The sequence below is a fragment of the Castor canadensis genome, chromosome 9 (assembly GCF_047511655.1).
Source record: "Castor canadensis chromosome 9, mCasCan1.hap1v2, whole genome shotgun sequence".
NCBI classification, from domain to species: Eukaryota; Metazoa; Chordata; class Mammalia; order Rodentia; family Castoridae; genus Castor; species Castor canadensis.
Genome location: NC_133394.1, coordinates 139,731,356 through 139,747,599, shown reverse-complemented (window position 1 = coordinate 139,747,599; position 16,244 = coordinate 139,731,356). Strand labels below are relative to the sequence as shown.

General features: G+C 38.9%; 1 protein-coding gene across 2 annotated transcripts in view; it reads left to right on the top strand.

The window, feature by feature from the left end:
• Slit2 (slit guidance ligand 2) overlaps nucleotides 1–5,229 on the top strand; it is a 328,161-nt gene extending 322,932 nt beyond the window's left edge. For both annotated transcript variants that reach the window (XM_074042536.1, XM_074042535.1), the window contains 3 exons: nucleotides 1,641–1,929; nucleotides 2,148–2,359; nucleotides 3,442–5,229. In XM_074042536.1, coding sequence (XP_073898637.1) covers nucleotides 1,641–1,929; nucleotides 2,148–2,359; nucleotides 3,442–3,683 — 743 coding nt within the window. In that variant the 3' untranslated portion in view covers nucleotides 3,684–5,229. The remainder of the gene's footprint in view (nucleotides 1–1,640; nucleotides 1,930–2,147; nucleotides 2,360–3,441) is intronic.
• The last annotated feature ends 11,015 nt before the right edge of the window (nucleotides 5,230–16,244 follow it).

The window sequence follows — 16,244 nt, the reverse complement described above, 5'->3', positions numbered from 1 at the left end:
GAGCAAAGAATTTCCAGTCACTAGACCTCCGCTAGAAATGGTCAGTTGTATGTTTTGGATCTTGCTGTGACAAACCTCTTTTCAAGGATAGACAGATGCAAACTAAAAGCCTGTACTCAAGTCTGTTCTCTGTACTTGGGGAACTTCAAAGCTGAGACACATCATTTAGTACCTGTCCAAGTGTGACCATGGACCACCTGCATCAAAAGAATCTATGTTTCAGGTTGGCATTTAGAATTCTGTACCTGTCCTTCTCCCTACAGGGTCAGAATCACAGGATGGGGAGAGGTGGGAAGCTGCCTATTGATCATGCACCTCTGGTGGCCTTTATGTGTGACAAGCTTGGAAACAACTGCTCTGGTCCATCCGCTCATGGTGTATAGGAGAACACTGTTTCCCAGAGGAGGGAAATAACTGGCCTAAATGTACTTAAAACAAACGTTAAATACTTGACCTCTAGCCTAATCGTTTTGTGCACCTACCTGCCTTTGGTGGCTGCTAGGACTCAAATGGGGCTCCTTTTGAAGGGGAAAGAGTGTTGTGTTTACCAGTTTTATAACCAAGTCCCTGGAGAGTGAGAGCCCATGTCTTCCACCCCAGAACTTCCAGCCAATAGTTCAGAGTCCAGGCTCAGCTGGGCCAGGAGCACTTTGGGTAGAATCAGCAGCTTTGAAGGCCCCTGGCCCCCTCCCCTTACCCGACAGTGACCTGGATGGTTGCCTCCTGTAGGACACAGTCCAGGAACTATTTCAGGGTCTGGCTCAGGCCATGGAAAGATTCCTTAGTTTTGCCAAAATAAGAGTTACCAGATGACTGTCACTAAGTGGAATGTATATGAACCAAGATTGCAAATACTCTTGTTTTTGAAGGAATTTCTTTTGTATTCCTTATTTTGATGTGGGGAGAGTAAAATATGAAAGCTTTGCTCTCAATAGCAGGAAAAATGGCATCTGTGAATGAGGTGCTATTCTGATGAGACTCAGGGGTGAGTTTTTTAGGCATTGACATCCCTGATTGAGCTGGGACATTGCACTTAATGTGCTGAATTAATTTAGAGTTTGGCAGAATGAGGGTGAAGGTCACTGTGAGCCCTAGTTCTCAACTCCTGGATCTTGGTGAACCAAAGCTTGGTTCCAGAACTGAAGAGGTTCTTCTCATCAGCCTAATTATAACCCGAACTTGCTGGCCATGCATTTTTAAAATAAGGGGTAGAATTAGTCAGAGAATTAGACACTGTGATTTCTGGAGCTCCAGGCTTCCTGGGGGTGTGTGGTGTCTGGTATGGTGGAGAGGAGGGGGAAGCATAGAGAAAAGGGAACACTAATCTCTCCCTTCAGTCTTGTCTTTAAATACAATAGCTCTTCTAGGTTTTGTATATGCATGTGTCCATGCAAAGTTTTCTTTGAAACAAATTACTAAAATTAAAGGTTGACCACCAATGTACTGGATTCTTTTAGTTGTGCATTAGTCACATCTTTGAAAACCAAAACCAAAATATGTATCTCTCCTTTACTCACCCCATGTCCAGATATCCCAATTTAGTAGAGATGGAGTAAGGGCCCTTGTATCAATATTTCTGGGTATCAAATGACTGAGGAACCCCCAAAAAGCCTGACCCCAGATATGATGTCCCTTTGCAGGCATGCCTGGAAAGAACAATGTGGCGTCTCTGCGCCAAGCGCCAGGGCAGAATGGCACCAGCTTCCACGGCTGCATCCGGAACCTTTACATCAACAGTGAGCTGCAGGACTTCCAGAAGGTGCCCATGCAAACAGGCATTCTGCCTGGCTGTGAGCCATGCCACAAGAAAGTGTGTGCCCATGGCACGTGCCAGCCCAGCAGTCAGTCAGGCTTCACCTGCGAGTGTGAAGAAGGATGGATGGGGCCTCTCTGTGATCAGCGAACCAAGGACCCCTGTCTTGGAAATAAGTAAGTTTGAGCTGCTTGGTAGTTGAGTACATATGCTTAAACCTCAAACCAAAACCAAAGAAAGGTACGAAGGCAGGTAGAGGGAGGTAGGGAGGGAAAGAAGTCAGCCCACTAGTCCTCTCTTCCAATCAGTCATCCTCCATTCTCTTCTTGCCTCCCTGCATTCTGACCTCCTCTGCCAAATGCGTTCTCATGCTTGTAATTCTCCTCCCCTGCAGATGTGTACATGGCACCTGCTTGCCCATCAACGCATTCTCCTACAGCTGTAAATGCCTGGAGGGCCATGGAGGTGTCCTCTGTGATGAAGAGGAGGATCTGTTTAACCCCTGCCAGACTATCAAGTGCAAGCATGGGAAGTGCAGGCTCTCGGGCCTTGGGCAGCCCTACTGTGAGTGCACCAGTGGATACACTGGGGACAGCTGTGATCGAGGTAAGCCAGCCCACCTCCTTTTCTTGGCAAAGCAGGATGGGTGTCTGGTCTTTGATAAGAAAGACAGAAAGAAATAGACAGTCAGAATCATTGGAGTGAAGTGAGAGAATGCCAGGCCTTCACATGACTTGCCGTTAGGGCTGTTGATTTATTTACAAGTGCTAGGAAAGTGCCAGATGTGAGATGCCCTGAACTCCCACTATAAGATATCTCTCACAAACTGATTTACTGCAGTCTCCTTTTTACCTTCTACAGAAGCGCATTTACTTTGCTCACCTGCTACCTTTACCTGCTCTCCTCATCCACATATATTAAGAGTTCATCTTCTCGCACAGATAAGATGGAGCTAATAACTCCACTCTGGTTTTAGCATAAAATCACCTTTGACCTTAGAACTGACTGATTTATCACCACAAATTATGCAGGTGAGAGGGATGGAAACAGGCTGACTTTTCGGCCCACCTCACCCTTTTCCTTTGTTCCCATGATCAGAACTTGCCTGGCCTCCAGCTGGCATGGACTTTGTTCTGTGCATCAGAGGGATGAAACAAGATGAACGTGCCCATGGAAGCTTTTAGCAGATGTCTCTTTTTTGAACTACTTCATACTAGGGTAATTTATGATGTTAGTGGAATGTTACTTATATTAAGTAACAGATTGGATAATATTAAACTCCAGGTCCAATAAATTAAATTGCATTCTCTCTGAAACTGCTCCCCGTGGTAAACAAAACCAGCTGTTAGTAGTGTAAAAACAGAAGATGTGTATTTTTTCTCTTTTTTGCAATAAAGGAAAAGATTTAAGAATCCAATTTTCTTGTCAGTACAATTGCATTGTATTTATAGTCTACATGTATAGCATTCACTTTGCTGGAAATAAAGACCCAAAGAAGTATTTGTCAAGGAACAGCAGGTCATGCCACGAGTCCATAATACGTAATACAAGGATAACACTAAACATAGCATTTGCGAAAGGGAAGCAGAGGCAGTACCAACTGAAAGGAGATGTGGAGTCTCGTGATCATTCTGTATGACTTACAGTGACTGTCCTTAAAAATGTCTGTGCATTCTGTTCTTTTCTAGAAATCTCTTGTCGAGGAGAGCGGATAAGAGATTATTATCAAAAGCAGCAGGGCTATGCCGCCTGTCAAACAACCAAAAAGGTCTCCCGCTTGGAATGCAAAGGCGGGTGTGCAGGCGGGCAGTGCTGTGGACCTCTGAGGAGCAAGAGGAGGAAATACTCTTTCGAATGCACGGACGGGTCTTCATTTGTGGATGAGGTTGAAAAGGTGGTGAAGTGTGGCTGTATGAGATGCGTGTCCTAAAGGCATCCCCAGCAGCTTTGGTCTTTGACAAAGGTTGTATACTTCTTGCCCATGTTGGACTAATTCATGCTTCATAGTGGAAATATTTGAAATATATTGTAAAATACAGAACGGACTTATTTTTATTATGAGAATAAAGACTTTTTTCTGCATTTGGAAAAAAATAATAAAATAAAAGATATGCTTGAACTAATGCTTCCCTAACGCTGGAGAAGTGTGAAGAAAGCTGTACTTGGAAACGTATGAACAAGGATGGAAACCATTGCAATGTGGATCTGTCTTTGGAACATGCCAAGATGAGCAGAAGCACATACAAGAGACTGACAAGCTACTGTGCACTGACATAAAATTGCCCAGAGCATAAAACTTGTGTCCCCTCGGTCACATCCATTCAGTTCACAAGGACACATTAAGCACACATGTATGAATGAGACTGCCAGGCAGGAGACTGGAACTCCAGGATTCATAGATAGAGCAAAGCAAGGAGAAATATTTTGTGCAAAATATGAAGTACCCTAAGGCTCTGGATTCCATTCACCAGAGGAAATGGGAGTGGAGTGCAATGACACATTTCACCTTCTTTAATGTCAGCATGTCAGCAGAAGCAGCACACAAAAGTGTTTATCTACCACTTTCCAGTATTAATTTTTTGTAATATAAATGATAAAGGAGATAATAAAGAACCACTAGATTATTGATAAATAAATTAGTAATAATATGAATTTTTGTTTCTATGAGTTCTAAACAGCCCTATACAGTATTCAGTTTCAATGAGGAATATTTATTGTATCAAAGTACATTGTACTTAACGTTTTAGGTCATCCTTTTGCTGTTTCTCGATGCTTTAATATATATTAATTTATAATTATCCTGATATTTTTGTACATTTTTCAAACCTAAAAATCAGGAATTTTTTTTTGGCAATAGAACTAACATAGGGTTATTGTGATGTTATCTTGGGATAAATATGTGTTGGTCTGTTTGTTGACCTTGACATCTGACCACTGGTGTCACTGACCTACCGACCTCATTCAGGACACCCATAAAGAGTGTGCAAAGTCTAAGAGGAGAAAAGGCTCATCTGAGTATGAGATGATCACTGTGGTAGAAAAAAAGTGGCCCACCTGCAGTATGTCCTCACAGAAGTGATCTGTAGCAATCAACACTAGAAATTAGACCTTTTACAAATTAATATTTCCTTGACACTTTTTGCCCCTTTATTGGAGAGGGTGGGGGGAAAAATGACTGTCATGTAATTTTTCCAAACAATAAAACTCCTTTATTACCTTTAATGTTCCCATGTTAACATGTTTGCTGCTAAATTACAATGTAGAATTGATAATGATTTATAGTGGACTGTGCTCTTCCCTCATTAAAATCCCAGGGTGCCCTGTAAAGTTGCAGATGTTTCTTCCCCTAAAAAAAAAATCAACGTTTTTTACAAAGAAAATTAGTTGTACATGTATAATTCAGTGTGCTTTGTCTTTCTCCAGACTAATATCAGTTACACTACTGATGTTTGTAAATTAAACAGATATTTACTTCATTAACAGCTTGGTGGTTTTCTTAGAAATTGCACAGCATTTACAAGCCCTTCCTTAACAATTTGTTAATCAAAGTGACACAGAAAGAACAACGAAATCAACCTATACCTTTTTGTTGCCAAAAATTCGAATGAGATTAGCATTTTTGTCACATTTGTAGACTTTTGAATGGCCACATACAAGAGGTAGATAAAATAACGTGCTCTTCGCTAAGTACCTTTGCGCAGAAGTATGTGTTCAGCTAATTTCCTTCCCCCCACAAAAAAATTAAGATGAAATTTAACTAAGGCAAAATATTTTTCTTCATCTTTGATTCTCTTCCCCCAGATTAGAACCAGGCCATCCAAATCTGGTAACTCTTCAGATGAGGGAAACATTGGCTGTGTAGACTATTAATACTCAGTCACCTTGATAAGGTTTATTCATTTCTCGAAGAAAATTCATGCATATGTGCACATACACACCAACACATTCATACTCTGCCCCTCTCATAGATGCCGACACTCAGTCATTTATTCACTCTTGTTTAAAATGTCTAGACTTATATTATATAAATATTATAAAACCATTATGAAACTTTTATGTATTCTTATTGGTTACTTCTTTTTCCTAAGGTTTTGAATCATTCATTAAGCAAAGAACACTTCAAAGATAACATGATTTAGATTTTAGTTTTAGATAACTCACTATTTTAATGGCTAGGGTTTGCTGATTGCTTATTAGATGCTAAGTACTGTGTTAAGAGCTTTACATGACATATTCATTCATCTTTATAAATGGATGGAATTACTGTGCTTTCTATTTTATATGGGCGTGCAATACTTGAAAATGGGTCTGGGACTCCATCTTGGACTGTTCAGACCAAATAGTCTATATTCTACTAATACAGGCAGCAGCTCGCTCGGTAACCACTACTTCTTCTATTGAGGGACTTGTTAATCCTTGGAGCCTTATTTCTACAAAACAATAATTCTTCTCTGTTGACTTGTAGATTTAAGTAATCTAGATTAGAGATTTTACTTTTTTGTTGTTTTAAAGGAAAAATATGAAATCATGGTAGTTTCCAGACTGTATTATTTCTTTTATAAAGGCATTAAATAAAATATTTCCCTGGGATTTGAGTTTAGTTAGGAAGTGTCTTCAAGGATTATTTACTTTGTGACGAGACTGCCATCTATGCATGATCCCTTCTTTGAGAAAATCCAATAGCCAAATAATTACTACCAAATGAGGCAAATAAGGACCATTTACTGGACTGGTAGAGTGGCTCAAATGGCAGAGTGCCTGCCTACCAAGTATGAGACCATGAGTTCAAACCCCAGTACTGCCAAAAAAAAAAAAGAGCAATTGTTCATGTTATAAATGACTCCTTACTTCATAAGGCCTTGACCATAGGATTCCTTTAAACAGAAAACTATTCTAGAGTTAGCAGAGCTGCTTAAGTGGGAGCATTCTTGCCTACCAAGCAGGAAGCCTTGAGTTCAACCCTGAGTACCACCAAAAAATACAAATAAAAATAAAAACACTTTTTAGACCTCTTCCAACAAAATTCAATTTAAAACAATTTTTTGACATTTTAGAATCAAAGTTACTATATAAAATAATGTAAATTTGCCATCTGAAAGATAAAATTATTAAGCAACCTTAGTGTGCTTATCTTTAAATTCTCACATGAGCGAGGCTTGATTAGAACATGACTTGGGAGTTTTACTTATGTTCAGTTGAAGACATGTTATTTAATAATAACCATCTCAATCTTTAAAATTTGTTTTTACCACAGATTTCCTGAAATTATTTCGAAGCAATAAGAGACTAACCCCTGTTTTAGAATTGCTCTGAGCATTTTCTTTTTTGGATGATTTGCTTTGTCAGCAGTAATTCCTTCTGGAGAAATGATTAAAAGACTTGAAATCAATTCAGGGCATAAAATTCTTCAGCTTTATGGTGTCATCCGACTCATGTAGTAACCATTATTTCAAAAGCAATGTTTTATATATATATATATGCTATAAAAGTATAAAAAGTATATAAAGCTTTATATAATGTACATAAAGCTATATAAAATACAGAATTTTTTCATTTCTAATCCTCTGTGTACTCACAAGTCATTTAACAACAGATTTTTATTCCTTATCTCCTATCAAATGAAAAGAATTACGCCAATTTTTGGTGTTACTTCAGATGAAACAGACTACTTCCACCATTTTAGATCTCATGCTCTTTGGGGCTACATGCATGATCAAACTAATACATAATTTCAAACTGTTGGAAGCACCCTTGAGGAAGCAGCCATACACTAGGAGAATACAGCAGAGGAGTCAGTCAAATATGCTCTGGGTGTTGGGAATGGCTTTGTGAGAAAGTGACATTTAACCCCGAGTCATGAAGGATATCCATGAAAGATAAAGTGGGATTTAGCATTGAGGCAGATGCATGTTTGTGTGCAAATGGAAGCTGAGGTTTCATACAGAGAGACCTGTCTATGTGCAGACCTGAAGAAGGAAAGAACTCTGGTGGTGTCCAGGAAGCAAAGGAAATTAGTATGTCTGGAGTGAGATGTACATTCTTCTATGTGTATAATCAAATGGTGCTGTGTTCTGGCAGAGAGTCCATATTTTTCTTTTGAGCATTAACTTTTGAGCTCTGAGGATGACACACAAAAGGGATTTCCATTTTAAAATAGCAGCTAGTTAGCTGTGCTTAATGCAGCTCCCCTCAAACTCCAAATGAAATACCTCAGAAAACAAAGAAAATGTTAATACTTGTGATAGCACCTCAAACTAAGAATAGAAATACTTTCAGGGGAATTCCTGAAAGGCTAATGAAGCTGAATTGAAAGAAACAATTATGGACCCATTTGTGCTTTGAAACTAATATGTATTCCTTCTCTGTTTATACCAAGACAAGAGACGGGAAATGAGTCAACTGGAAATCCAGCAGAAAATATCTGTGCATTAAATGTGTCAGTGAAAATTTGGTTTTTCATCATAGCGTGGTAACTGCCCTGGGAAGGAAGTATCTTGGAAGATCACAAATGCTGACCAGGGAAGTAGAATGGACCCATCATTCACTCCACTGAATGAAAACAGTATACTCCTCTAGATTCTATCAAAACATGTTTAATTACAACTATAAGACAAAAGCCAAATTCTTAGCCTGTACTCCAGATTCCTCACAAAGAACCCTTCTTAAGTCAACCCTCAATATGTGCTGTTAGATTGATGAATGCCAGGAAATATTTTTAAATTGTAGGCTGAAAAGTCTAAGTTGTAGATATAAGAATCAACCATATAGAAGTAGTAATGGGAGCCAAGAAAATGGGTAAGCTAATTTAGAGATTCAGCAGAACAAACTTGACCAGACTGGTAAGTCTGACTTCAGATAATGTTTACATTTCTAAAAGAAATGATCCCAGAATAGAAAAAAGTGAAAAAAGAACTGTGTCATTAAGAGTGAAAAGGTACTAGCAGGATAGCCATGAGTTAGGTGTCTTTATAATTCCAATATCAAAAGAGGAGAGTCAGAAGGGTGACTGGAAATGCTGATGAGATCATGGGGTCGAGAACAAGAAACCACAAAGTCTCCCAAAGAGAAAAGAATAATTTATATTCAAAGTTCCCTTCCATATGGACTTCCCTATTGCCTTTCTCATCCTTCCACAAAGGGAAAATAGAGAGCAAGTACAAGTGCTAACATTATCCAGAGATGTAAAATTTATGTGGAGGCATTGCCTTCCTGCATTTGGAATTAACTTTGTGTCAGGATGTGGGCTGCTGAATTTAGATTCAAAAGAAAATAAAAAAGAACATACACACACAAAACCAAGAGATGAGAGAAGCATCCACAGAGAAAGTTGTCTAGAAAACCTGCTATCATTAATCTTACTCTCCCTTCATGAAGTGGCTAGAATTATTTTCATTTCTTTTTCACCTAGATCGTGGCAGAGAGATTAAGTGACTTGCCCAAGGTCACACAATTCAGATCTCCTGACTCGCTATAATGCAATATTGATTTCCCTAGAACTGATAGGAAAACTCTATAAATGGCCTCATGAAGTGATACTGCAGGAATAAATATTTCTCAAGGAAGGATTTTTTTGGCTTAAAAAATGCTCTTGAATTACACTTTTCCCTAAAGATGAATTAAAAATGTTCTTAATTTATCTCATTTTGTATAGAAAAAAAAAATAGTCCTTTTAAGTGGGATTGTCTTCCAGTAACTAAAACTGAAAGGATAAGATAATTTTATCTGGTTGTTTCAGTATTTATTGCCATTGTTCTGGTCAGATGTACCTTGATTGAATAGGCTGGCTGGCAGCAATTGAATTCTGCTGCTAAGACAGTCACAAGGACAGGATCGAACATGCCCTAGAACTGTTATATCAGTTGCAAAGTCACATCCTTGGACTCATTCCAGACCACAAGGTGTTCCTTGTAAGGGAAAAAAGCAAAACAAAAACACATAGTTAAAAAAAAAATTAAAAACTAGAGAGTAACTTCTATTTGAATGAGCAGGTCTGATATGTCTTGTACCCTATCTCAGAGGTCTGTGATATCACAGAAAGGAGATAGATGCGTGTGAATTGCCAGTCTTCCAATTACTTGATCATGCTTGGTCTCTGCTCACAATATTACCATTCCATTACCTCCACCACCAGTTTTTACTTTCAATTACATCTCTACATTGATTTTTTTTCTTCCTATTATCCCTATGTTAGCTACAATTCTTCTCTTCTGATGCTTGTCAACTCCTTTTCGGAGCTGTGAAATGAGCAGGAACATACTTCTGAATGACACACAATACCCTATTTCATTGGGAAATAAATCTCTTATCATTTGGCAAAAAGAAAGTACCCCACTATGTAATGGAAGATACACTTCCACCACATAGCAATGTGAATGTGAGAGCTGAGCTGGGGTGAGAAAAAGAACCTGGGTAAGTAAACCAAAGTTAGCCAGATTCCTTTCCAAATGTGTTGTTTTCTCTCCATCACAAACCCAATCTTGTCCAAGGTCGCACACCTTTCTCAGGGCAGACTAAATACAAAGGCTGAATGTTGTAGGGTATAAATATCTCATACCTTCTCCCCAATTTGAGAAATTACCCTTGCTGTAGAGCTCCTCGAAGGATCAGTTGAAACATTTTTTAAGACAGCATCACAGCACAACTTTTCCTTCTGCCCAAACCCCCTTTTCCTCCATTCACAGGTAATAACCTTCAGGTGCACCATTGTAAACCTTATGCATGCAGTATCAGCCTCCCAGGGAACACAACCTGGGACACTCCTGCTGTGGCGAGGAGAATGCATGCGTCACAGTAATGGAAATCCCCTTTGGGTTCAGAAAATGGCAGAGGGGAATCAGAAGTAAAGAGTTGTATTTCTAAAATGAGATGTAATTGCAGAGCTTATCCTGCTTAGATATACCAGTCATTGCTGCCCAGACTCCACATGGCTACTGCTCTAGAAACTTCCAGAAAATTCCTTCATGGAGGCTCTTTACCTTGACTACAGGTCTCACAGCTTGCTGGCTTACAGAGTCATAAGAAGGGAATTATCTCATGTCTTCACTCAAGCTGCTGTAACAAAAAACTTTGCCTGGATGTCTTAAGTAACTGAAATTTATTTCTTACCATGGTAGAGATGTGAAGTCCAGGATCAAGGTGTTCGCTAATTTGATTTCAGGCGAGGGTTCTTCTGGCTTGCAGAAGGTCATCATCTGCCTAGGTCCTTACGTCATGTTGTGGAATAAATGTTTGTGTCTCCCATTATTCCTGAGTTGGAATCATAACCCCCCGTGTAACACTCCTAACAGGGAAGGCCTTTGACAGGTGATTAGGTCTGCCCTTATGAATGAGATTAGTACTCTTATGAAGGAAATTCCAGAGAGATCAATTGTCCTTCAAAAACTTACACATATTAGAAGTTGTCATTCTGATAGGAAGGAGGCACTCACAACCATACTTTTACCCTAAGCATGGACTTCTTCTCTCCAAAACTATGAGAAATAAACTTCTACTGTTCTAAGTGACCTACTCTATGGTACTTTGTTATAGCAGTCTGAACTATGACAGTGTTTGCACGTGAAGAGTACTTCTCATGTGGCCACTAATCCCACCAGGGGGGACCCAACCTCATGACCTAATATAACCCTAAGAATCTCCCAAAGGCCTCATCTCAAAATGGCATCACTTTTACATTCCTTTACTATAGGGGTTAGGACTTCAACATGAATTTCACGAGTACAAACATCCAATCAATAACTAAATATATTTCATCAGAGCAAAAAGAAGAATCAAGTCCTCTCTAGTAGAACTATAATAGTTTGTGTTGGCCACAAAAAAAGCAAGAAATGAGTACAAATGAGAAAGATGCTATATGCTGATCATGTTGGCCAACCAGGTATTCACAAGAAAGAATAATGTTTTTGTTATTTATTATTATATAACAAATCACTGCAAAGTAAAATAACTTAAATATTTTCACCCTTTCTCTATAGTCCCCCTGCCTCCCACCGGTGCCAACCCCCAGACAGGACTTGCTTTACCTTCCTATTCTCCATTTTTTGAAAAAAGAACATTTTTGCTCATATAAGGTGACTATATAGGGAGTTTCACTGTGAAATTTCCACGTATAGAAATATCAAGTAAAGAGACTTGTGTCAGGGATCTCCCCATATAACTTACAGCTCCAGACTATAACTGTTTAAACTAAGTTTTTTCTTGTTATTCACTACTTAAACACTCATCTTTCTTAAGACTGTGTGCTACGCAATATCTAATGTTTTCATCCTCAAAATTAGACAAACTGCAGACAATTTTTAATAATTGACCATGCTCCTCTGTACAGAGTATAAAATATCAAACACAAGAAAAATTGGCCTCTACCATTGTGGAATGAGTTCACACTTATCATAGTGCTTTCCAAATAATTAGTACTCATTAAATATTTGCTATTATTAGCTATGATTCTATATTATAGTGAAAAGGACATAGAAGTTGGAGATGAACAGAACTGTCTTCAAATCAAAGACTTGCCTCCAATTAGTTGAGTGAGTTGAATGATGTCTGTGTTATTTAAGCTCTCTGATCTCCAATTCCTCATATGAAAGCCAGTGTTTGTGATCTACATTATTGTACTATTTTTGCTGTGATGATAAACTAAGGTCTTGTAAGTGTGACTATAAGTGTAGGATAAAGATTACAGCATTCTGTTAACATCACATTTAGTGCCTCCACTTGTTTCTTTCTAGCTATTAACTTGAAATTCTAATTCCCTGAAGCTAAGTTCCTCCATCTGAAAAAAAATGGTGTTGTTACAACTGCTGCTTCATAGGAATCGTGAATTCATTGAATTGTAGTCATCCAACACTCACTTGTTGACCAAGTACTCTGGAAAGCTCTGTGCTGAGTTATAGAAATGAAAAGATAATGAGGTATGCTGAACCAAGGCTATGCCCTTGGTTGAGAGAATTACTTGAAAGTTGGCATGTACAGGAACCAGAAGCATGTCTTTTGCACAGAAAGCCATCATTCCAGCTACAGCCCTCTATCCTTCCCTGCAAATATCAGGCACTGCACCCACCATCAGAGATCAGTTGATAAATGGAGAGCCAGTGCTCACTCTCAGGACTGGGGGAGAGTTTTGTGGAGGATTTAAAGACAGTCAGACTAGATACAGCCACCAAAGTTCAAATTCTGGTTCCTTGTTTACTAATTACATGATTTTATTTGTGTCAATGCCCAGACACTGAACCTGAGACAGTTTACTTAGAAGGTGATCTCATGAGGTGTTTGAGGAGCTAGGGAAATGAGAGCAAGAATGAGAAAAAGACAATGAACGCTATGTTAATGAGCAGTCTCCTGTTGTAAGTAATTGAAGTTCATTTCCATGGCATGTACCTCTGACACTATGGATCATATCTTACTTAGAACTGTGCCAGGAGGGTTAAAGAATATTGGATAATCTATCCCCAATTCTTACCCCTCAGTGATTAAGCCTTCCTCTGGAGCCAATAACTGTTCAAACTGGTAATCTGTTCCCATGACTGGAAATTGCTCTCAGGCAGAGACATTGAGAAAGAGGCATATATGAAAACTGCCTGATAGGCTTAGGTTTTAGAACACAACATTGACAGTGTTGCTTATAGTAATATTATCTCTGGAAGTTTGTTTTCCCATCCTACAAAAGGACATGACCTATTTTTCCTCCTATAATCCCTGATGTTTATTGAAATCTCTTTTTTGCTTCACCCATAGAAAAGACTTACATCCTAATTATTGACCTAATTGTTTGGTGTATTCATGTGACTAACTTCTGGCCAACAAAATGTGCTGGGGGAATCATGGGCCACTTTTAGATCTGGAAACTAAGATATTAACTGTATATTGTCCGTGCTCTGAATCCATATCTGGATAGCTTAAACACAAACATGGCAGGGATTCAGTCTCAATCAGGGGATAATGCCTGGGAAGTGACTGAGAAACACAGATGGAAAGAACTGGGTATCTTATGGTCACATAGAGCAGATCTGACCCAGCCAGTCTGACTCCCACGTCAGTACTATTACAGGTGAGAGGCATAAGCTCCACTGTCCTCAATGAGCTGCCATTTTGGGTTCTTTTATAATCTTTTGCCAGTGTACTTTTTCATGAGCAGCTATGCATAGTGAATGGGACAAGCTATGAAAAGTGCTTAGAACAATGTCTGGCATCTGGTACAGTTTAATTAAATAATTACTTATTGTTGTTATTATTATTTCTGTTTCCTCCTGAGGAATGATCTCAGTATGATCTGAATTATTTAAAGTCAAAGTGAGGGAGGAATAAAACTCCTAAGACAATTAGTGGTGTTTCTGTATGAATTAGAGTGAAAGGATTCTGAAGAGACCAAAACACCAAATGCCAATCCCACATAATAATGATATCAATGCTTACCATTGTGAAGGGCATATTTTGTTTATCCCTTGCACTAGGAGACTCACCTACATTGTTTTATTCATTCTTACAGTATCATAATGGCATAAATATTTTTATCCTTATTTTACCCTTGACCCAGGCTCATGGAAATAAAGGAGAATTAATCTTAAAGTAATCATCATTCGGACAAAGAGAAAGAAAGGAAACTCTGCCTTAATCAAGTTTCTTACTAAATTCCCAGATAGTTAGAAATGTTTCTGGGAGAGATACATGTATTGTATCTCTGACTTTCAAGAGAATACAATAAATGACAAAGAGGCAGGGAGTCAGCTGAGAGAATGTTAAGTAACAGGCAACATTTTAATTCCATTTTGTCTGGTTCCTCCACAGCTCACTCTTAAGGGATTCTAATCATTAATCACCTAAAGACTTTGTGACTACGTTCAGTCTTCCTTTTCTGGGAAAGTGATACATCTTGAATTTTAAAGTCACTGTAATGATCCCCAAATGAGGCCAGGGTACAGACTTTTATCATTACCCACACAGTCAACGTTTCTTGATCTACCGGATGGTAGTAAGTTTCCCTCCTGGGTGATGACTTTATATAAATATGCATGCAAACATGATAGGACTTTATTCAGAGAAAGTTTCTGCAACACCACTTACACATTCTGTATTTTCATTAAGGAAATATCTCAAGGGTATGGAGGCAGCTTCCAACTCTATAGAGTAAAATTCCCTGATATTCAGAAGTAAGGATGTATCTTCCCGGGAGAAAAAAATCTTTCACCACCTGGGTAGGTTCCCAGATAATCCTACTCCTTTCCTTTTGCCACCATCAAACATCCACATTCCCCACTCCCTTTCCTATAATCCTCTTCTCCCTGGTCTTGGACAAAACCCAGGACAAATGGAACAGCTGCCAAAGGAAGCAATGGTCCCAATCTGCAGACTTCTTAGCTTCTAAAAGGAAGGAGAAAAGTTGCACTCTCTGTTGGAGAGAGTCAAGGGGGAGTGCATAGACCACTTTAGGCCTGACATAAAAAACTTCATGATAAGGACTCTTTCTTCCACTAAACCTTAGTCAGTCCCCTTTGAGCCATCTTCTCAACTAGGTCTGGTCCTTCAAGTATTAGGTCTACTTTAGCAAGGAATTCTGCTAAGTCAATTTTCCTTATCCTTGATCTCTAGCAAAGTTCCTCTTACCTGCACCTTTGTACCTAAAAGTTCACTTCATAACTTTCCACCCACTTTTTAATCCTTCTTGATGACTTTAAATCTCCACTTAACCCTTGTTGCATACAGTCAAGTTTAATCTGTCTCCCCTATTGCAAAGGTCTTGATCCTTATTGCAATATTTGAATAAAATTCTCCTTCCACTGCCCAGTAAAATTTTTTTATAGCCTTGGCAAATGGGACTGAAAATATGGAAATATCTGTGTGCTTTTTGCTATAGCAGTGTGCTTCAGACTTTGTGTAGACTATCCAGGTGTGAGTACTCAACAGACACTCTCAGAGACAAGCTTTCAAGTATCTACAGGAGATAAACTGAGCTTGCTTGTTCTCTTCTGTTGACTTTCTATTATTTTAGGGAAGCTGGTTTCCTAAGGCAAGGCTACATTTGCTTATCTGTTAGTATGGGCAAAATAGCTGCCGAAGGCAAAGAGAAGCTATTTTTTTACTATGGAGGAAAGAAAATATTCATGATATTGAGGTATTTGGAGAGAATATCACAAAATTTATTGATAAAGTTTTTTCCATCTCATATAGTGATATTAATCCATGCTCTCCTTATGTTGTTACCATTTTATGTGTGGGTAGTAAGAGTTAATGTTTCCAGGCATGGTAGCTCACACCTGTAATCCCATCTACTCAGTAAGCAGAGTTTGAAGATAATCTGGGCAAAAAGTTAATAAGACCCCATATCAACAAAAGACCTGAGCATGCTGGCCTATGTCTGTCATCCCAGCTACATAGGAGGTGTAAACAGGAGGGTCATGGCCAGCCTGGACAATAAAATGTGAGACCCTATCTGAAAAAACAAAAAGGACTGGGGGCATAATTCAAGTGGTATAGTACCTGCTTAGCAAGCACAAAGTCC